Source organism: Myotis lucifugus, unplaced genomic scaffold (assembly GCF_000147115.1).
Source record: "Myotis lucifugus unplaced genomic scaffold, Myoluc2.0 scaffold_13, whole genome shotgun sequence".
Lineage (NCBI taxonomy): Eukaryota > Metazoa > Chordata > Mammalia > Chiroptera > Vespertilionidae > Myotis > Myotis lucifugus.
The window spans coordinates 1,745,304-1,765,630 of NW_005871061.1; the positions used below are offsets into that span (position 1 = coordinate 1,745,304).

The following is a 20,327-nucleotide window of genomic DNA, read 5'->3' on the forward strand; positions in this document are numbered from 1 at the left end:
ATTTCAACAGAACCAAATGCTCTTTGTTTAGACTATAGTCATAATTAGAGGGTTGCCAATGTTAAGCAACCATAAGTTTGATTTTGAAAAATGTTTATTGTGCCTCATTAAATTGGAAATTAGTACTTAAAAGATCAGAAATAAATAATGTTTATATTTTATACTTTTTGACAGTAAATATAAGAGGATGCTGTGTGTGCACATCCTTGACTTTGTGAATTCCAGTGAGTGAACTGAGACACCCCCACCCTCTGTTTGCTGTGGCAGTAATCACAACAGCTGAGACAAAAGAGAACTATGGAGGATTTCATTGACCACAAACAATAAAATGGCCTATTATATTGTATCTAAGTAGAAACATCAATATTATAGTCTAACACATTCAGTATTTCTAAGATGGTAACATTATTTGTTTTTGTTGGTATGGTCACATATTACCGGCTTGAGCAATGAGCTGGTACAAGGGAAATGAATTTAGAATGGTATGCCAAAGGCTGTTACACCTTCACTCTTAAATAAGTTTGTGGAGGCAACTGGGTTTTAAGCGATGTATAGCACAAATAATGAAATTGGGGTTGTAACTGGATTTGGAAGTGTTAGTTTTGTTCACAAAGACAGGGCTACCTGCTACTTTCCCTCCAAATATTTTGAAAGTCTTTTAAACTGACAAGGCTTACTCAATATGAATTGTACTCTGAAGGCAGTCAGGGCTACATAACTTGCTAAGTAGCAGAGAATCGAGGAACCAATAAAATAAAATTTAATGGAAAAGAATGGGCCAGCTCAGGTTCTGAGAGTTCTAGGCCTTCTCTGGGCTGGCGGCCGGGGGCGGGGGGGGGGGGGGCTAATAGATTGGCTGGACTTAGAAGAGCTCCTACTGTAATTCCCTGTGCCATTGCTTGTGGAAGTTCTTATATTAGTTTCTTATTGTCAGTTGGACCAGTTTTACCAAATCATAGCTTCTGAAACAGGAGATACCCCCATAAGTCATCACTAGTCATCTTGTAATGATGGTTGCCAATGTTTCTAAAGGACAATTGAAATTGTCACCAAGGTTCCAGGGAAGAAAGTAGCTCATTCCTGGATCTCTTGAGCTATGCAACAGGGCTCTCCATCTAGATCTGGAGAACTATCTTAAGTTAGTGTGTGCCAAATTTATCTTTGTCTAACTGCTAGAGTATACTCTCCTGGCCCATTCACTGAAAGTAGCCAAGAAAGTCATTCTAAGAAAAATAGGTACGAAGCAGGCTAATCACTTCCCTGTCGTTACCATCTTGTGTTTGCTTTCCATTTCAGTAGTAGTTAATGCCAAGAATAGTGCTCCTGGGGATTTTGCTTGTTGTTCTCGTTTTTTGTGACATGTTCTAGCTGAGTCAGTATTTAATATCGCTGTAGCACTTAACTTGTGTTTGTTTTCTTGGCTGTTTAAGGGGGTAATAACTGTTGGCACAAGCTTGTAAAGTACTTTGATATTTGGGGATAAAAGGTACTCTATACCTGCAAAATAGCTTTAATGTGTTGTAGGTACATATTTGGGGATATACATTGGACTCCGGGGTTTGTTTTACTGGCAAATGTGGTTGATAGTTATTTACTTCACAGGTTGAATTTTGTTTATGTGGGTTGAGAAAGTGTGACTCACGTGATTGGATTCATAATTTTATTTACTCTTAAGGTACTTTTACCCACACGGAGGTCTTGTTTATTTTGCATCTGTGCATAGAATAGGCATCAACTTGTTCCTGAGAGCTTTTTATTAAATAGGAGTTTGTCTTCAATGAAATTAGGAGACATGTGTAAAACAACTACATAATATCTGAAAACACATTAGAATGGCAAGAACTTTGCAGGGTGAAGGAAGTGCAAAGGAAAATACCCCAAATAAGCAAACCCTGTGGTCCTTAAGATCCTTCAAAAGGCTGAAGAATTAGGTGGAAATAATAATGTGGACTAAAAACAGGGGGATTGGTTAGAATTTTGTTAAGAGTTACAGCAGTACTTCTCACCTCATGGTTGGGTGCTGGTCTTTCCTCCAACCCAAAGAAACATAAAAAAAATTTATTTGTTGGTAAAATTAAACCAAAGTGGAAATGACTCATCAGGCACAAGGAAAGGTAAAGATTGGCAAGTGAAAAGAAAATTCATATTGAAGGCTGAAACCCCTATCATTCTTTTCCCCACCTACTTCCCAGAATGCCCGGAACCAACCTTATACTATTAGGCAAGAGGATGTTGGGTTTTCCTCTGGAGAAACTAGAAAACCCCAGAGTTAAGAACTGTGGAATCGACAATTAGGACAATCACCAATTAAGAACCTGACTTAATACTCAATCACCCTACAGCAAAGCCTGTTGATAAAAAAGCCATGGCAATGCACAGAGAACTTCATGTCCACCTTTTTATTGCTTCACAATTAAATATGAGTGGAAAGGATGCCAAGTAATGTAATGGGGAAACAGGAAGGTCTTTTTAAAACAAGTACTTCTGCAATAACTGGATATGGAATGAAAAAAAGCTCAACCACTACTTCATTCCATTCACAAAAATAATTTGTGATGGATTGTAGATCTAAATTTAAAAGAAAAACTATGAAGTTTCTAAGAGAATATCTTTACTACCTTTGGGTAGTGACAGATTTCTTAAAGAGGACACAAAAAGCACAATTTAAAAACTTTTAGATGAATATCTTTTTGATATATATTGCAATTATTTCAAACAATCTAGATTATGTTTTACTCTTTTTAATTTTTTAAATTTATTTTTTAATTTATAGTTGACATACAATATTATACTAGTTTCAGATGTACAACATAGTGATTAGACATGTATATACCTTATGAAGTGATCACCCCAATAAATCTAGTACTCATCTGACACCATATATAGTTATTACAATATTATTGACTATATTCACTATGCTGTACTTTGCATACCCATGAATACTTTTATGACTGGCAATTTATGCTTCTAAATACCTTCATCTTTTCACCCATCCCCCTAACCCCCCTCATATCTGGCAACCATCAATTTGTTCTATCTATGAGTTTGTTTCTATTCTGTGAACTTTTTACAAGCAGACTATTTTAGAATGTACAATGGCCCACAAAGAACATAGAAAAGGGTCTCAGATCCTAATTCAGAAGCCTGTGCTTATCTCTTTAATGGTATGGTGCTTAGCCTGGTCTTTCAGAAGGCTCCTTGCCTCTGAATTGTATATATTCCTGAAAGCTTCTAGGTTTGTCAAGGAGGCCGTTGTAGTAAAATTTGCAACTGGGTTGTTCTTCTAAAGGCCTGACATTGACCCAAAGACAAAGGTAGAGAAAAACATGGTCCCTAGGCCACCTTTGTCACCTCTAGGTAGTCTGACCACATCAATGGTGTCAGTGAAATTTGAGTGAAGATAAAAGGCCACCACGAGAGAAACTCAACTTGACTTGTTGGATATTAACCACCTGGCCTGCGTTTCCCATTGATAGCCCTGTTCTGAAACCCACTGGAATCCTAAAGTAGTAGCTGTTGCACTGTCAATCTGTGACTCAAAGGTCTCCAATCTGAAAAAGCCTTATCCTCTCACAGAAATTTTATGTACTCTGGTTTGGAAACACTATCTTGTGTCATTACTGCCATCGCCAGAGATGTGGCAGAACTGATGGATTTAGATGGGCAGAAAGCACCTAACTGTGTCATTTTATCCCTGGCAGTTATACCCAGACTACTGTGTATTTATAAGGTAATAATTGGGAGTAAGGACAGACAACAAATTGTAACTATAGAAGATAGTATGCAGAATGGATGCTTTCTGAAATATTTTGCAGAATGGGCTAGAGCAAAGGCACATACAGATGAAGAAACAGTGGCACAAGGTGATGAAGACTGTGGGAATGGAGCTGAAGGGACATACACAAGCTACATTTAAGAACTTTAAGAATTTTATAGCCCATTTAATAGGAGAGGGAGGTTTCCTGTATTTGTGATGTGGGTTTGTATGTGTAACAAATATAAAGGCCAAATCCTCCTATGTGAGTCACCTACCCTCATCCAGCTATTAGGGAGTTATTTAGCTCTATAAAATAGTAGTGTTATTCTCAAAGTTTCATTGTAATAGCTTGTGAACAATTACATGTATGTATCTGCAGGTAAGTGGTATGTGCCAATCTGTGTGTGTGTGTGTGTGTGTGTGTTTATTTTTCATGTTTTTCTGAATGGCTGACATTTTAAACACCTCTGATAAGAGGTTCATTAGTTTGTGACCTCCTTTTGGTGCACCCTATGTCTTTCTTTTTCATCTTCAGTGTTCAGTGCATGCTTTTTGTATGGACAAATTAATGAATTAATAAGAACCATTTTGTTTTAGAATCTTAGAACTTTTGGAGTTTGAAGGGAGCATTGACATCATTTGGTTTATTCATTTTATAGATGGATAAATTAAGGCCTCAAGAGGGATAAGTAATTTATTTAAGGTTATCATTAAGTCAGCGATGAACATGGGGAGGGAATAGGGAATCCAGGTCATCCTATTATACCACATTGTTCACTGTAGTGTGTGTGTGTGTGTGTATTAGGGGTGGGGTGTGTGTGTAAGCATGGTCAGGGGAGCTTACTTGGCTTATTTTCCAGTTCAGGTAAATATGAGCGTTGTAGTGATGGCAGCTCTTGGGATGGTGCCTTTATTTCATCTTCACTAATTCCTGCTTCAGTTGCTGTTCTAGCTAGAGGGATGATGGCTTTATTTTTATATAGAATTTACATTTTCATTTTTACATGTTAGGGATAGGAAATTGGAAAAATCCATTTGTCAATTCATTTTCTAAAAAAGCCTTTGTGAGGAGATGCCATTTGAACATCTAAAACAGCAATCACTTTTAGAAGGGTCTTTTCATCATTGATCAATGCGCACAATTATCATTACTAGATGTCAGCAGTTAAAAAAGGACCGACATTTTAAAATCACTTTGCTGTACATCTGACTTGGGATTCCAGTTTTCTTGTTTATATTGCTAAAATGACTAAGAATTAAAAGTTAAAAATATGTAGTTAGCAGATTGCAGTTATAATGCTTTTCAGTTTGATGGGACTTTTAAAATGTAATTTAAAATGGCTGTTTATTTTCAAATGAAAACCTAAAGGTTTGAGGAATCACTGTTTTAATCTCAGAGTCTGCAACACTTTTTAGCTTTGTGTAGTAACCTGAGGATTTGTGCCACTGGGCAAAGAGTCTAGTCCTGAATATCTGCATTTATTGGACTTCTTTCTCCTTAGGGTTGAGGTCTTTCCTGGTGATAAATGTGGTTCGGAGAGAGTCACAGTTACTCTTCCAAAAAGACTAGGGTACAATTCAGTGAACTGTAAAAGTAAGGCAAAATGACAATTAAAGTAGGGCGTTCTGGTACCTTGGGGGCCTGACAAAGTGAAAATATTTGAATTCTGATGTGTCAGATTTATTAACATAGAGATATAATTACATACCACCCACCCAAATATTTCACTAGAAACCTCATATATCCAGAAGGGAGCTGGAAATAGAAAGTAGCAAGCAAAAAATACTTCTTAGGTGGAAAAAACAAACAAACAAAAAAACCAAAAACCCAAATATTACACAAAAGTTTCTATATTAAAGATCATGTAATTTCCTATTGAAATAACAACATCTCAGCTCTTTACCCAGAACTTATCTTTTATTTTTTAGAGTAATCTAACAAATATAATTATTTAGATTCAAAGAACACAGTAGAGTAGAAGTATCAAACTCAAAATGGAAGAGAAGCATTTTTGAATATACTAATAGAACCGAGGAGTAACAATTCTGATTGTTAGATAGTAGATTGGTTGGGGAAATGTTAAAATTAAAGGCAAAATTTTAAAAACACAGGGGTCAGTGAGTATATGGCCAAAACCTGCATGCTATAAAGATTTATGTTCAGCTAGGTGTTCCTAAAAACTAATAAGCAACTATGTGATACACTTTAGAATAAGGCAGAATGCTTAGGATTTTAATGGTTTTAGTCCTTATAGGGGAAAGCCCTAAACTATCTTGAAAGCTCAGCTATCCAGATGTATTTATTCTTTAGGTTTTCAGAAAGTCAAGATTTTATTAAACCTAAGTCTAGTGCAAAGTCTGCTTTCAGTGAATTCCTAGGATAAAGACTTTGAATTAGAGACAGAATTTGGGAGAAATATCCTATATAATAAAAGGGTAATATGCAAACTGACCCTAATAGCGGAACGACTGGGAATGACCAGTTGCTATGATGCACACTGACCACTAGGGAGCAGATGCTCAACGCAGGAGTTGTCTCCTGGTGGTCAGTACGCTTCTGGCAGACTCATGGCTGGCCAGCACAGCAGTGGTGGCGGGAGCCTCTCCGCAGCAGCGCTAAGGATGTCCGACTAATGGCTTAGGTCCAATCCCCTGGGGAGCGGGCCTAAGCCAGCAAGTGGACATCCCCCGAGGGGTCTTGGACTGTGAGAGGGCACAGGCCAGGCTGAGGGGGACCCCTCCCTCCCCGAGTGCATGAATTTTCATGCACGGGGCCTCTAGTATTAAATGATAAGGAATTGACTTATTTACCACTGAGACTGGAAATAAAAGTTTGCTCTAAACCCATTTTTTTAATGTCAAAATTAGGTTTTTCAGAAACAAATGTCTCTTTGCTGTGTTCTTGTGTTAACTTGGCTGTCTCATTAGAGATGGGGACATTTCCTAGTCAAATTAATGTGACATTTAGAGAAAATTTCCCCTTTCAAATGTTTCATGCTATTTGCCATTTGGAATACTTAAACAGGGGATTGGAATAAGGTCAAGTAAATTTTGATTAAATAAGGCTAACCAAGAGCCAATGCATTCATGCAAAAAAGAAAAGCTCTTTTATTATTTCTTAAAAAGTTTATTTGTGCTGTGTTCAGCATCATATACTGAGGTGACCTTGGCAGATAATATGATAAAAAAGGTACCATCTTCTAAACAGCTGGGTTTGCCTTAGAAAACACAGCCACATTAGGTTAAATTCAGTGGCTAGTCCTTTGCTGAGGACAGTTCTCCACTCTCAATGTACAATAGAATTACCTGGGAAGTTTTCTAAAAATACCAATTGTTGGGCCCTACTCTAGGCCAATTACCTCAGAATCTGTTGGAGTGGGACCTTGGCAACAGTATCTTAACAGCAAACAAACAAAAATACCCTCCTCCAATTCCCTAGTTGATTCTAATGTGCAGTTAGGGCTGAGAACCACTGGCCTAAGACATGCAAACTATTCATTGAGAAAAGATTTCCTTCTTCAGGGTGGTCTGAGTACCATTCTTTGTGTCACCTGAAGTGTAAAAAAATTTTCCCCTTTCAAGGTACAGGAGTTGGGTTTGAACACACACCTTAAATCAGTATGAGCAAGAACACTTGATGTAAATATACACAGACCTATAGTAGGCCATCTATGACCAGTCAGCTTAGTTGTTTTGACTGTAGTACTAATGAGGCCAGAATAGTGTAGTCTAGCCAGTTAGAATAATTCTGTTGCATAGATTGTATCCATAATCCCAATCAAGCTGCCTCACAGAGAGATGTTTCTTCTTTTAACTCAGTGCCTGTGAGTGAGAATCCTCATGGTGAGATATAGTATTCCACTAAGACCAAGAAGTAGTACAGTCACCAGGGATAAAATTGGTAGGATTTTGCTTATTTGCTTAAATGTGTAGTTCTGGCACCATGCCTGGAGGTCATGTCTCTGCAGAGTTCCATATCTGATGCCCAGTGCACAGAGGTTGGATGTCTTCATATGCAGAGCTATGCAAAATATTTACTTGAAAATTGGTTCGTTAACATGACATCATTGTGGGATATTGCTTATGCTTTCCCTGCAAAGCCATTATCTTCTTGATTTCCTTTTTTTTGCATCAGTGTGTCTATTAACTTTCTTAAGGGAATGATTTAGTAAGTTTGGAGACAGATGGAACATGTGCATGCTACTCTTTTATTGCCTGAGTGAAGTCAGATTTCTGATCCTACTTGGATTTTTGGATCTGTAGGAAGCAAGGGATATCACGACTCATGATTCCCACCACGAGTCATGATAAATACAGTTGAATTTCCCCTTCGGACTTATGTCCTACTACCCCTATTTTATAGAGGAGAAAAGTGAGGCACACAGAAATTAAATAAAATTCACAAGGTTGCACAGTGAAACTAAATAATTGAACTCTTGAGTGTGTAATTAATTCCCTGTTTTAATTGGATAGTGTGCTTTTTTTAGGGGGTTGGGTGACTTCCATTTGTTAAATTATATATTTTACTGAATATCATGGAAGAGTGCTTTTACCCAATACCATTTTTGGCTTATGATGTTGGTATAAGAAATTAATTCAAGAAATGCTTGTTGGTTGACTGATTGATAGATAACCTCTTTCAGCAATACTTCCAGCATTGTATTCCCAGTGCAGCTTCAAGTTTGCCTCCTCCTCCTGTGTTTGCAACAATTTCAGTATCCATTTTCTTATGAACTGACCCTTTTGATTTTTACTCTTCCAATTCATTCCTTCCAACAGCACTAAGATACTTGTGGTTAACATTAACGTGGATTTTTATCCTCTAGATAAAACAATGAGAGTGGATATTAGATAGACCATCATCAAATGAGGGGCAAGTGGCAGTCATGGACACGCCTGAGTGGATGCAAGACAATGGCAGGATTTCCTTCTCATACCGTCTCCTCCTTTCTCCCACCGAGTCACCAATCCCATCTAGATACTCACCTTCTATAGATACTTAAGGGCCCCACCCTGACTGTGGGTAGTTTGGTGCTCATGTAGTAGTTGGAGCTGCTATCACCTGTCCTGTTTACTCCTCTCCCAAACTATGAGCTCCTTGAAATCAAAAGCTGCATAAGAGCTTAGCAGTTAATGTCTGGCAGGTAGTCATGTGAAAGGAATCTGCCTTTTTGCTAGCTAGACAGCTATTGTGTTTCCTTTTCCAGACACTTTCAATTGAAGTGATTTCAGAAAGCCCTAAGGAATGGTGAGAATAATGAGGACTTCTGTTAGAATGGCAGGGGATTGGAGGAGATGTGTTTGAGCATTTTTCAATTTATACAGTGGTTCAATGAGAGTAGTACTTTAGTGTTGGGGGTAAGGTCATCTTAACTAAGACTAGTAACATCACTGCCAATATTTCCAGGTATTCCCACTTTCTAAGGCTGCTCCCCTTTAATGTCCCCAACCTCTGGTGCTCATAAGCTGTTTTCCCATCTTTTTCATCTGGCAGGCATTCTGCATTTGCTTGTGTAAAGCAGGTGCTCAGGCAGTCCACTGTAACCAGATTAGACAGTGGTGTTTTAACGATAGGAGCCGAGACAGGGGTTTGCGTGCTAACTTCATGTTTCACATGAAAGGCTTTGGCACCTCCTTGGGGACTGCCCTTCACCCAATTTTGGCATAATACTTGTTTGCCTTTATAACTGTGATAAAACGAAGGCCTCCCTGCATAACCAGCATTGAGTTAAATATCTTAAAGGGAAGTGCAGAGTTTAAATCCACAGTGGGGGATTACCTTGCATATCCATATCTATGGAATAAATATTTTAACATGTTAATTATCTACTACTAATAAAAATACCTTTGAACTTCGAGTCAATTTGATGGGCACAGAATTGTGTCCACTAGGGAATGGGAAGCAATTAGTTTCTGTAAAGATTGTGGGTCATGCTGTATCTTCCCCTAAGTGGTTGCATGGTCATTAGCCAGCCTCATTCTAGGGGATGTTTGTGTCAAGTTCATCTTGGTCTGCAGGTGAGAGCTGCGTCCACAGAAACCCCAGGGCCCCAAGAAGGCGGTAGGCATTACTCAGGTTGTAGCTCCACTATGCCCTTGGTTTCTGATTCATTCATTGCTTATTGCCCAGTAGAAAAATGCCCCCCACCCAAGTAGGACATTTTGGCTCTTTTTATGAATCATCTATGTAACATTTTTAATTTTTTTCCCATTGCAGACTGAAAACTATTCTTTTGACTCCAACTATGTGAACAGCCGAGCTCATTTAATCAAAAGGTATGTTGGTTTGCTTGCCTATTTTTACAACTAAGCTTGATATAATATAAAAAGCAAAACAGGTTAACTTTTTTTAAGGATGCCTTTTTCAGATTTTAAAATGAACACCTAGCCCTGGCCTGTGTGGCTCAGTTGGTTGGGCATTCTTGTGCAGGGAAAGGTTAAGTCCTGGTCAGGCCACATGCCTGGGTGGCTGGCTCAATCCCCAGCAGGGGGTGTGTAGGAGGCAGCTGATCAATGTTTTGCTCTCACATAGATGTTTCTCCCTCTTTCTCCTCCCTTCCTCTCTCTCTCTAAATAAAAAATTAAAGAACCTTTAAAAAATAAGTTAAAACATAAAATGAGCCCTGACCGGTTTGGCTCAGTGGATAGAGCGTCGGCCTGCAGACTCTAGGATCCCAGGTTCGATTCCGGTCAAGGGCATGTACCTTGGTTGCGGGCACATACCCAGTGGGGAGTGTGCAGGAGGCAGCTGATCGATGTTTCTCTCTCATCAATGTTTCTAACTCTCTATCCCTCTCCCTTCCTCTCTGTAAAAAATCAATTATATATATATATATATATATATATATATATATATATATATATCATAAAATGAATACTTATCTGCTTATTGTAGAATATTTGGAAAATTCAGAAAAGCATAAAAAGCTAAATAAAAATCACTACTACCCAAAATAATAACTTTTGGCATTTTCTTATATTTCTTTACATCTAAATGTATGCATAAACACAAATTGAAAAATAAAGTTGGCATTATAGTATATGATGATTTAGAAATCTAATATTAGAGAACAGATACATTCAAATTCATGTTATCAAAATTCCTTTTGCTTTTCACTTTAAATAGAGAAATCTTAAACATTTTCTTATGTGGAATTTAAGTAAATTTCAAGATTGTTGTTTTGACAATATTGAAATTATTCTGAAGTTATTTTAATGACAGATAAACTAATTCCTTATTTTTTTTTAAAAAAACTTTGTATATGAGAGAGGGAAAGAATAGAAATTTGCCTTATTCAATACTTCCTAAAAATTTGGAAGTGTTTAAAATGAAACAAAGTGTAGATTTGTATGATGGTTGGTCATAACTCAATTATCCATGAAGCCTCAACATAAGTGAATGCAGAGATGATTACTGCCAAGGAAGATTCCATCTGGTGCCCAGTGGGGGCAAGACAAGGGGTTCAGGAAAACCTACAAGGAAGGAGAGCTAAGCAAAGCAAGAACTTGTGTAGAAAAACCAGTACAAACTAGTACAGAAAATGCAGATATCCTCTTGGATGGCTGAGTGATTATTTTGCAGCTAAAATTGAACCCTAAATGGCCGAAACCGGTTTGGCTCAGTGGATAGAGCGTCGGCCTGCGGACTGAAAGGTCCCAGGTTCGATTCCGGTCAAGGGCATGTACCTGGGTTGCGGGCACATCTCCAGTGGGAGATGTGCAGGAGGCAGCTGATCGATGTTTCTAGCTATCTATCTCTCTCCCTTCCTCTCTGTGAAAAATCAATAAAATATATTTAAAAAAAATAAAATAAAATAAAATTGAACCCTAAATGTGTTTGTTAAAATACTAGAAATTAAATAGAGGCACAAACAAGGTATGTTAGAACTGCAATAGAGAAAATCTGAAAATTCCATTATTATTTTTAAAATCTTTATTGTTGGAAGTATTACATATGTCCCCCTTTTCCCCCATTGACCCCATCCAGCCCACCCCTGCCCCCCAACCCAAGCCTCTACAACCTATTGTCTGTGTCCATGGGTTATGCATACAGATCCTTTGGTTGATCACTTCCCACCATCCACTTTCTCCCCGCCCCCTCCCCACCCTTTCCTCTAAGGTTTGACAGTCTGTTTCATGCTTCTATGTCTCTGGATCTATTTTGTTCATCAGTTTATTTTGTTCATTAGATTCCACATATGAAAATTCTATTATTTTGCTGTCTCTCAACCCATGAATGTACATCACCAGAAGAGTAGGATTTGCAGAATAAACTAGCTTGTTGTACAAGCAGCTTTAATTCATACCTAGTTTATTTCACGATGCTGCAGTAAACCCTGAAAACATGCTAAGTTTATCTGTATTGGTTTGGAATCACTTGTGACTTTAAGTGATAATCATTAAATATCTGAAAACAAATATCCCAGGATTATTCTCATAGCATAGCTTGGACTTTATTTTTTTAAAGGGGTTGTGAGGAGTTCATTCTTGGCCCACAGAATAAAAAACAAAACATGAGGGATTCAAAATTATCTGACTAATTTGTTTTAGAGGAAAAATACCCTCTTTTGTGCACTGATTAGAGTTATTTTGCAGCAGAAATCTGCTTTGTTTTCCACTTCACAACTATTATTTCAAAGCTAATTTTCCCCACCCTGGATTTTATTTATTTATTTTAATTAAATTTTATTTTTCAATTACAATCTACATTCAATATTATTTTGTATTAGTTTCAGGTGTACAGCATACTTTACAAAGCGTTCCCCCCAATATTTCCAGTGGGGACTGGGTGAAAAAGTTGAAGGGATTAAGAAGTACAATTTGGTAGTTACAAAATAGTTATGAGGATGTAAAGCAAAGCTCCTTAAAAAAAACAAACTTCTGTTAAAAACAGGGACTTGCCTTATTTTCATAGGTTCCTTGGACTAACTGTGGGTACCTGGGAATTCTAAACCAGGTTCAACTGAGCATGAGCCTGCTTTTCATAGCATGGCAGATAACTAAGATTCCTGGAGATCTTCACCATCTTAGGTTAACCCTGGATATCCAATATACATACAAGGCAGATTGATAAGATGAAAACTTACATTTAAACATTTTATTTTTGGCTTAAATGTATTTCCACAGAAGCTTTGGGACTCACTGGAAACCTCTGATTTTGATTAATTACTTTTTTTTAGAGAAGAAAGAGAGAGAAGAAACATGGATTAGTTGCCTCCTGCAGCCACCCGGACTGGTGACCAGTCCTGCCACCTTTGGTGTTGTCCCTCCAACCAACTGAACCACACACTGGCTAGGGCTTTATATGTTTTTGTTTACACACATGTACCCACAAAAGGCACAACCTGGACTTAATGGGCTATCAGTGGAAAGTCTCCTGATGTTATCTACAATCAAAGATAGTGGTTTGTTTTTTGTTTTGTTTTTTTTTACTAGGGACCACATTGATTAAGAGGAAACATCTGAAATCTCAGGGACACGTGCATTTTTGCCAAGTTCTGTTTCTGGAATCTTGAGGGCTTTGGAAAACCACAAAAGCCTTGGAATTTATGGGATCAATTGGGTTCAGACAAAGAACAATACCTGCAAAGATACAGAAATCTTGTGTGCTATGCTTTTCTGAAGACTAACCATTTTAAATGTAAAATGTGTGGAAATGTCAAAAGAGAGTGGTTTCTAACACCAGGTGATAAAACCCTGTAAACCATGTTCAATAGCTCACAGTGATGTTTGAAAGGGGTTTTGCCATATGTAGTTTATTGAAGATAATGCCTGGAAAAAGCTGCTGGCCAGGAAATTGTGAATCTGACATCAGTTTTAATCTTACAATTTAGTCCCTGTTTCTTTGAATGCCAATCGAATTTCAGGCCAACTTTGAGAACTTCCCTTCCTATCCATTCTCTCTTCCTTTACTGACTTTCTACTCATCTAAGGATGATTCATTCTTGGACCCTTCTTGTTAACTGTCTTGATCAGACTGCTTACATAGAGGTTTCTTTTTCTCTCTCACATCTATCTCAGGTAAACCAATAGAAAGCTAAAGGGCAAGGAGTGCTCCTAGCACAAATCAAGGTTGAGAAGGGTAAAGAGTGGATGGGAAAGGGAAAAGGAAGATATATGGCACATTCCCCATAATGTTATGCAGAGAGGAATTTAGTTTTATATTTCTGTATTTTCTTCCAGAACGTTACCTGCAAACTGCAGGTGTACCCAAGGCATGTATTGGAGTCCCAGCTTAACAACACAAGACAATTTGGAATTTTTTCCTGGATGGACTCCCTTCCTGCTATGTTTGCTTCCTTGCTATCTTCTCAGAGCAAGGAGAGCCAACAGTAGTACTTTGCCCTAGCTGTACCACTCTTTCTTCATGACTGGTTTCTGTGCTCCTGTCTGATATCTACTCTTGCAGTGCTTTTAGAGCAATATCAAGCAGGGCATGGGGCTGTAGCTCAAAGAAAGTAACACAGACAATGAGCAAGGTACTGAAGCAGTGTGGAAAGGAAAATGAGCATTGGCTTCTAAACCATGCATAGTGCTTTCATTTTCCACCCAAATTGTCCTAGGATTTTCAGCACCTAGTATGGTGCCTTGTCTATAAAAAGTGCTGATACATGTTTATTGAATGAATGGATGAAATAAGGTGAAGAAAACCTCAGCATTTTTCCATTGCAAACTAGCACTAAACTTTCCTTCAAGCCAGAAATTTCTGACTTTTAATGTGCATTAGAATCACTTGGGAGGCTTGTTAAATGCAGTGTCTCTAGCTCCATCCCTAGAGGATTTCCAGTTTTCACAGGTTCCCAAAATTATTGTGATACAGGTGGTCCAGGAACCACTTTGGGATCTTCCCAGTATTTCTTAAATATAGTTACAGTACTCTTTTTTACATTCATTTCTTTCTAATTTTTACTCTCAGATTTCATTCCCTGGCTATGTGGTGTCACCTATTAGGAATATATGACCTGTTTCCTTTCAGATTATCCTGTCTTTTGGAAATATTTTTAATATTTTAAAAGGAAAATGCAGGTCAGAATTTGAATAATTTTTATTCATCAAACATTTTCTGAGTAACTATTATATGTAGAGTCTTATTGTAGGTGTTTTCAAACAAGTCTGTCCCTCTGTTGACTACCAGGACAATAATAGAAACATTTGCATTTATAATACCGTTACAAACAGATACTCTTAATTTATTGTCCCACAAAAGTTGGTTTACAAGTTGTCTCCCAAGAGATACACAGGTAATAAAGCAAGTGCAATCAGCATTTTACAATGACTGGCATAAATTGTTATTTGTTTTGGGTGAATATCCATTTACCAGGCTGTTTTAAAAATATGTAGCATCTTGCTCACTGGGTCTGAAACTGCCTTACACAAATTCATTCATTAAGCCACTAAATGTCCTTACAGTATCAGAGTAAGTGATACTTAATTTGTCAGATAGGCAAACTGATCTTTAAAAGAGTTAACTATTCCAAGGTTTGGGGGAGATGCATATACCCTTTTCCTTTTTCTTTTGAGAATACATAACTTTTCATGCTTACACTACCAGTCCCTTACTTCCTAGTAGCCAATTCTTCACTATTTTATTATTTCTGTCCTTTCTACCTAAAAGTAAAAAGTCCTGAGATGGTTTATAATATTCAGATGCATATAAAATAGAATAATCAATTTTAAAAAGGCAGATCCAAAACCAATTAGGAGAAGCTACATCCCTGGCATCCAACTCACTGCAATTAAACATTATATTTACCTTGCAGCTCTTGGAAAGGCAAGAAAAAATGGTAAGTGTACCAGGGCATATAGTCTCATTTTTCAATAAAGAAAGGATACACATTTGACAGGAGAATTTTTTTTCCTATTCCTGAATTTTAGGGAAAATAAACATAGTGGACAAGGTCTGACTATATGGAAGATGTAGAAACATTCTTTAAACATACATTTTCTACATCAATCCTAAAAGACTATGGATATAATATTTAATTATAACTAAATGAAAACATTGCCATATGGAGTAATGATTATATTAAACAATAATCATGTATTGACCATTTATGTATACCTGGTACTTCATGAACAGTACCTCATTGAGTCCTCACAATGGTCTCATGAAGGCGTTTTTAGCAAATGCATTTACAGACAAGGAATTCGAGACTCAAAGACATTAGATATCTGGCCCAGGGTTCCATTGATGAAATTGCAGACTACGGATTAACACTAGTTCTAATGACTCCAAATCCAGTGCTCTTTTCACTACAGTCTGAAAATCTAACATGTCCCAGGAACAGAGTTTAAAGAACTTAGAGCAGTTGTTCTCAACTTGGGGTATCATTTGACATTATCTGGAGACATTTTTGGTTGTAGCTTCTGGGAGGGACACTACTGGCATCTAGTAGGCAGAAGCCAGGGATGCTGGTAAAAGTCCTACAATGCACAGAGCAGCCCTCCACAACAAAGAATTAGACAGTCTAAAATGTCGACAAAAGATTGAGAAACTTTGCTCTAACGGATGGTTAATTGCCCTCAGACTATATCCCTCACTAGCATGTATCTTTTTTTCTTTTTTCTTTTCTTTTTTTTTACTATCATGTATCTTAAGCAAGTTTTGGCAACTGCGAAAATGCAGTGAATTCTGGGTTGAAATCTCTGGCTTAAAGTAACAATTTTGTGGCTGTGGATTAAAGAAGTTTTCATATGCTTCAGATATCATCAATGCATATAGAAAAATTAATATTTGCTATAAAAATGTAGAAGCCTATAATACCACATCCAGACAGGTAATTTCCTTTCTTCTAAGATGTGGAATTGCATGTGGGCAGGACCATTTTTTTTCCTGAAAAAACAAACTTTGAATCTGTTCCATCTGTGGGATTAGTATTTATAGGAGGCCCCAAAATCTGTGCCATAAAGATAGAAATGGTGGCTAACTTTAAACCATGTGTTTCTAATTAGTCTTCTTAACCATAAAAGAGTTATAGAATGATTTATTTTTCAGTAGAGTTACATCCTGTTGTGTCCACAGGGCTGAATAGCTGCATGACATAATTTGGAGGAGCTGAGTGAGCTGCCCTATTGAATGACTTTAATTTTAATACAGTTGATGATCAGTTATCCTTTCTGACAATAATTAGCAAACAGTTCAATGCTTCACTCTCTCTTGATCTTCATTTTTCTTATAATTATGGCTTTCCAGTTACTTCTTTTTTAATCTTTTCTCTTTCATATTCAGGGCAGCAAGCATTTTACATCTAGGTTGGTCATATGCTAAAAATCTGCTGTGATTCCTTTAGACCAAGTGTGGAAAATGACGATGTATCCATTGTATCCATGGCATAGCTCTTCATCATATGTACTGAATGTTCTTATCAAAGCCTCAGAGAGCCAGGCTTATGGATGTTCAAGGTTGAACAGATCAAGCAAGTTTGCAGTGTCATCTCCACAGGGCTTCCTTTTCAGAGGTACAGTAGGTCTGTTGGGACTTGTCCTAATTCACAAGCGTGCCACCTTCCTTTGTTGAGACAACAACACATTTTCTTGAGTATGCCTTTGCTGCTTCCTCACTGACTAGGGAATGGATTCACCATTCACTAGATGTTTTAGTTGCATAATTTATGGCCCCTGGTGCAGCACAGCTGCAGATTCTGTCAGGACATACAAAGTATTAGAAATAGCTGGTGGGGCCTCTATGGATATACCTTATGTATTATTGTCTAGTGCATGAGAAATGGTGTGAGCTTTGTAGATAGTATACTTAGTGAATTGTGTGGTAGATTGATTGAACAAGTGCAAGAAAAATTTACCCACAAACTCTTGAACTGAAAGTTTTCATGTTCTCAGTATAACACCCAAAGTTTTGTTGGAGCCCACTTTCTGGTTCACCCTGTTGTCTCACCTTCCACGCACCATGGCTTTCCTCTTCTCAGCTCCTTCCTCTCCTCTTATCTTGTTCTTTCCCTCTGTAGTTCTCATTTAAAACTGGCCTGAGTTCTCCGATCCTGATAATCCTTTCTATTTTAATTGCATCACCTCAATTACTGCCACTTTCATTTTTACAGTTGATTAGTAGACATCTTTGGAGAGGCAGTATACATAGTAGTTAAGGGCCCAGGTTCTGGAGCTAGAGTGCCTGGGTTTCATTGTAGATCTACTACATTTTTATAGGCTGTGTGACCTTGCGCAAGTTATTTAACTTCCATGTGCCTTTATTTTTTCATCTGTAAATGGGAATATCTATTAATATATTTTCTCTTACATATTTATTAATATACTTTTCTCTTATAGAGTTGTGATGATTGAAACAGTTAATTCATGTCAAGTACTTACAATACTGTCTTATGCATCGTAATTCCTCAGTAAACATTAGCCATTATTATTTTACTTTGATTATATAATAAGAGAAAGAAAACTTTCTGAAATGATTATATTCTTTGCAGGTGGTTGTTTCAGATTTGCAGCTTCTTCTGACTTGCCTATAGTAATGCACTGAAGATAACTGAATGAAAGTATTAGTGGCATCAGCATCCAAGAGTGGGAACCTCCCTGCAATGTTAAGTTCCATTATCTTTAACCTGACATTTCTCTTCCTTCTACCCTATTGAGCAATCCAGTCACCGTTGTTCTCACCACAGAACTGACATCATCTTGGCTCTGAAAGATTTTCAAAATAATGTCTATCACAGTTGTAAATTGTCATTCTTTCTTTAACCCAGCAGCTCCACCTTCAAGGACTTAGAGGGCAACAGCCTGAAGGATAGCGGACATGAGGAGAGCGACCAGACTGACAGTGAGCATGATGTCCAGCGGAGCCTGTATTGTGATACTGCTGTGAATGATGTACTGAATACCAGTGTGACCTCCATGGGATCTCAGATGCCTGACCATGGTAAGGGCTGTTTGGATGTAAGTTGCAACTATAGATGCCAAAAAAAAACCCAGAATGCTTGTAGGCACATTGTACTACTTTACTATACTGAGTGTATTGTCAAGATGCATACTGTGTTCATGCCCTTCAGCAGCTTCTACAGGGTTTGGAGATGTCCTGATACATGTCCAGACACATCTTTACCCACCTTGGATGGATTTCCTGGGATTGTATAATATTCAGGCACTTTAAATGCTGACTCTCTCTATATATAATTTCTCTTCAATTAATAACTGCACTGAGCACTTGGGAAATGAGCAGATGCCTTCTTACCAGGAATAAGTGCCCCTTTTTGCTTTAGTATATGAATGAAACTGAACAATCAAGTTGCATAGAACACAGCACTAATGAGACCAAATGGGTGGATTTTATTTCTGTATCAGGCTGGTTAACTTTACCAAGAGAGGGAGTCTGTTCTCTGACCACAGATTGCATATTTTTTTACCAAGGAGGGAAAGTACCAGACATTCTATTATGCTTATGGGACTGCTTTGCCAGACCTCTTTGGTTGCCACAAAAATCCATGCCATTGGTCATAGGAAATACCAGGGTAAGAAAACATGGCTGACTCAGTTTGACATTTGGTGGATATGAAAAACACTTCAAAGTACATGTATTTCAAAGTACATGTCAGGAGTAGCATACTCATGTATGAAGAAGAGTCTATTTTTGTGACCTCAGCCACACGTGCTTTAGCAAGAGGAGCTATTTAAAACTGTGTTAGGCATAAACCAGGGTACAAAAATATTAGCAGTGTTCAGCTAAGGCAGAATGTTTGGATGGACTTGGGCACAAATGTCATTTTCAATATTTTACTGATGCAAACATGGTAGGCGAACAGCCTGTCTTTTTCAATTAAGAACTATGAATTCAGCTTGGTGTTTAGGCTCAGTGAAGCTTCAGAATGCTTGGCTACATCTTAGACGCAAACTCAGCTGGAAGCCCCACTGCTAAAAGACTTAAAGATGAGAAAACAAAATATGGTGATTATGTGCTGGTCTTCAGCTGTTTCATTTCACTGTAAACATCATTAAATGCTTTTGTTTGGGTCTTGTAAATGAATCCAAAGGAAAAAATGCATGATCCACAAAACAAAATGTTTTCCAGGGAAAAAATTAGTCACTGTATATTCTATTAAATTTTCTAATCCATCCCTCCCCAGTAGATCCAAGTGTCAAGGTCTATAATATAGAGAGGTCACTACTGACTGTGCACTGCTGCCTTCCCTAATGAATGAGTAGTGACATCCTCAGAGATAATATACTATCTGGGCAGCCTTGCTAATGCTAAAAACATAAACATTTATATAATTGAAAAAGAAACTTTATCAGCAGCTTAGCAATGTGTCACAGGACACAGACTGATATGTATCATTTACTAGTCTTGTGTCTCAAAGAAAAGCTATTTCATTTATATCAGAAAGGGTTTTAGTTAGATGCTCTCTAATATTAAATGACTTTAGAAAAGGAAATATTCATAATTGATTCTCAGTTTATGCTTAGCTAGAACATCTGTTTTAATTTTTTGTCACATTTTTCTAGGAAAACAATATCAGTTGACTACAGCTAGTTTTCTGCTGAGGGAGTGTTCCTTACAAATGGGATATATATATATATGGGTATATATATATATATATATATATATATATAT

At 37.5% G+C, this 20,327-nt stretch overlaps 1 protein-coding gene across 3 annotated transcripts in view; it reads left to right on the forward strand.

Moving 5' to 3' along the window:
* PCDH19 (protocadherin 19) overlaps positions 1 to 20,327 on the forward strand; it is a 106,504-nt gene that overhangs the window by 43,782 nt on the left and 42,395 nt on the right. For 2 of the 3 annotated variants that reach the window (XM_006084695.3, XM_006084696.2), the window contains 2 exons: positions 9,975 to 10,033; positions 18,466 to 18,638. In XM_006084695.3, the coding sequence (XP_006084757.1) occupies positions 9,975 to 10,033; positions 18,466 to 18,638 (232 nt within the window). The remainder of the gene's footprint in view (positions 1 to 9,974; positions 10,034 to 18,465; positions 18,639 to 20,327) is intronic. The other variant, XM_006084697.2, reaches the window with a different exon arrangement.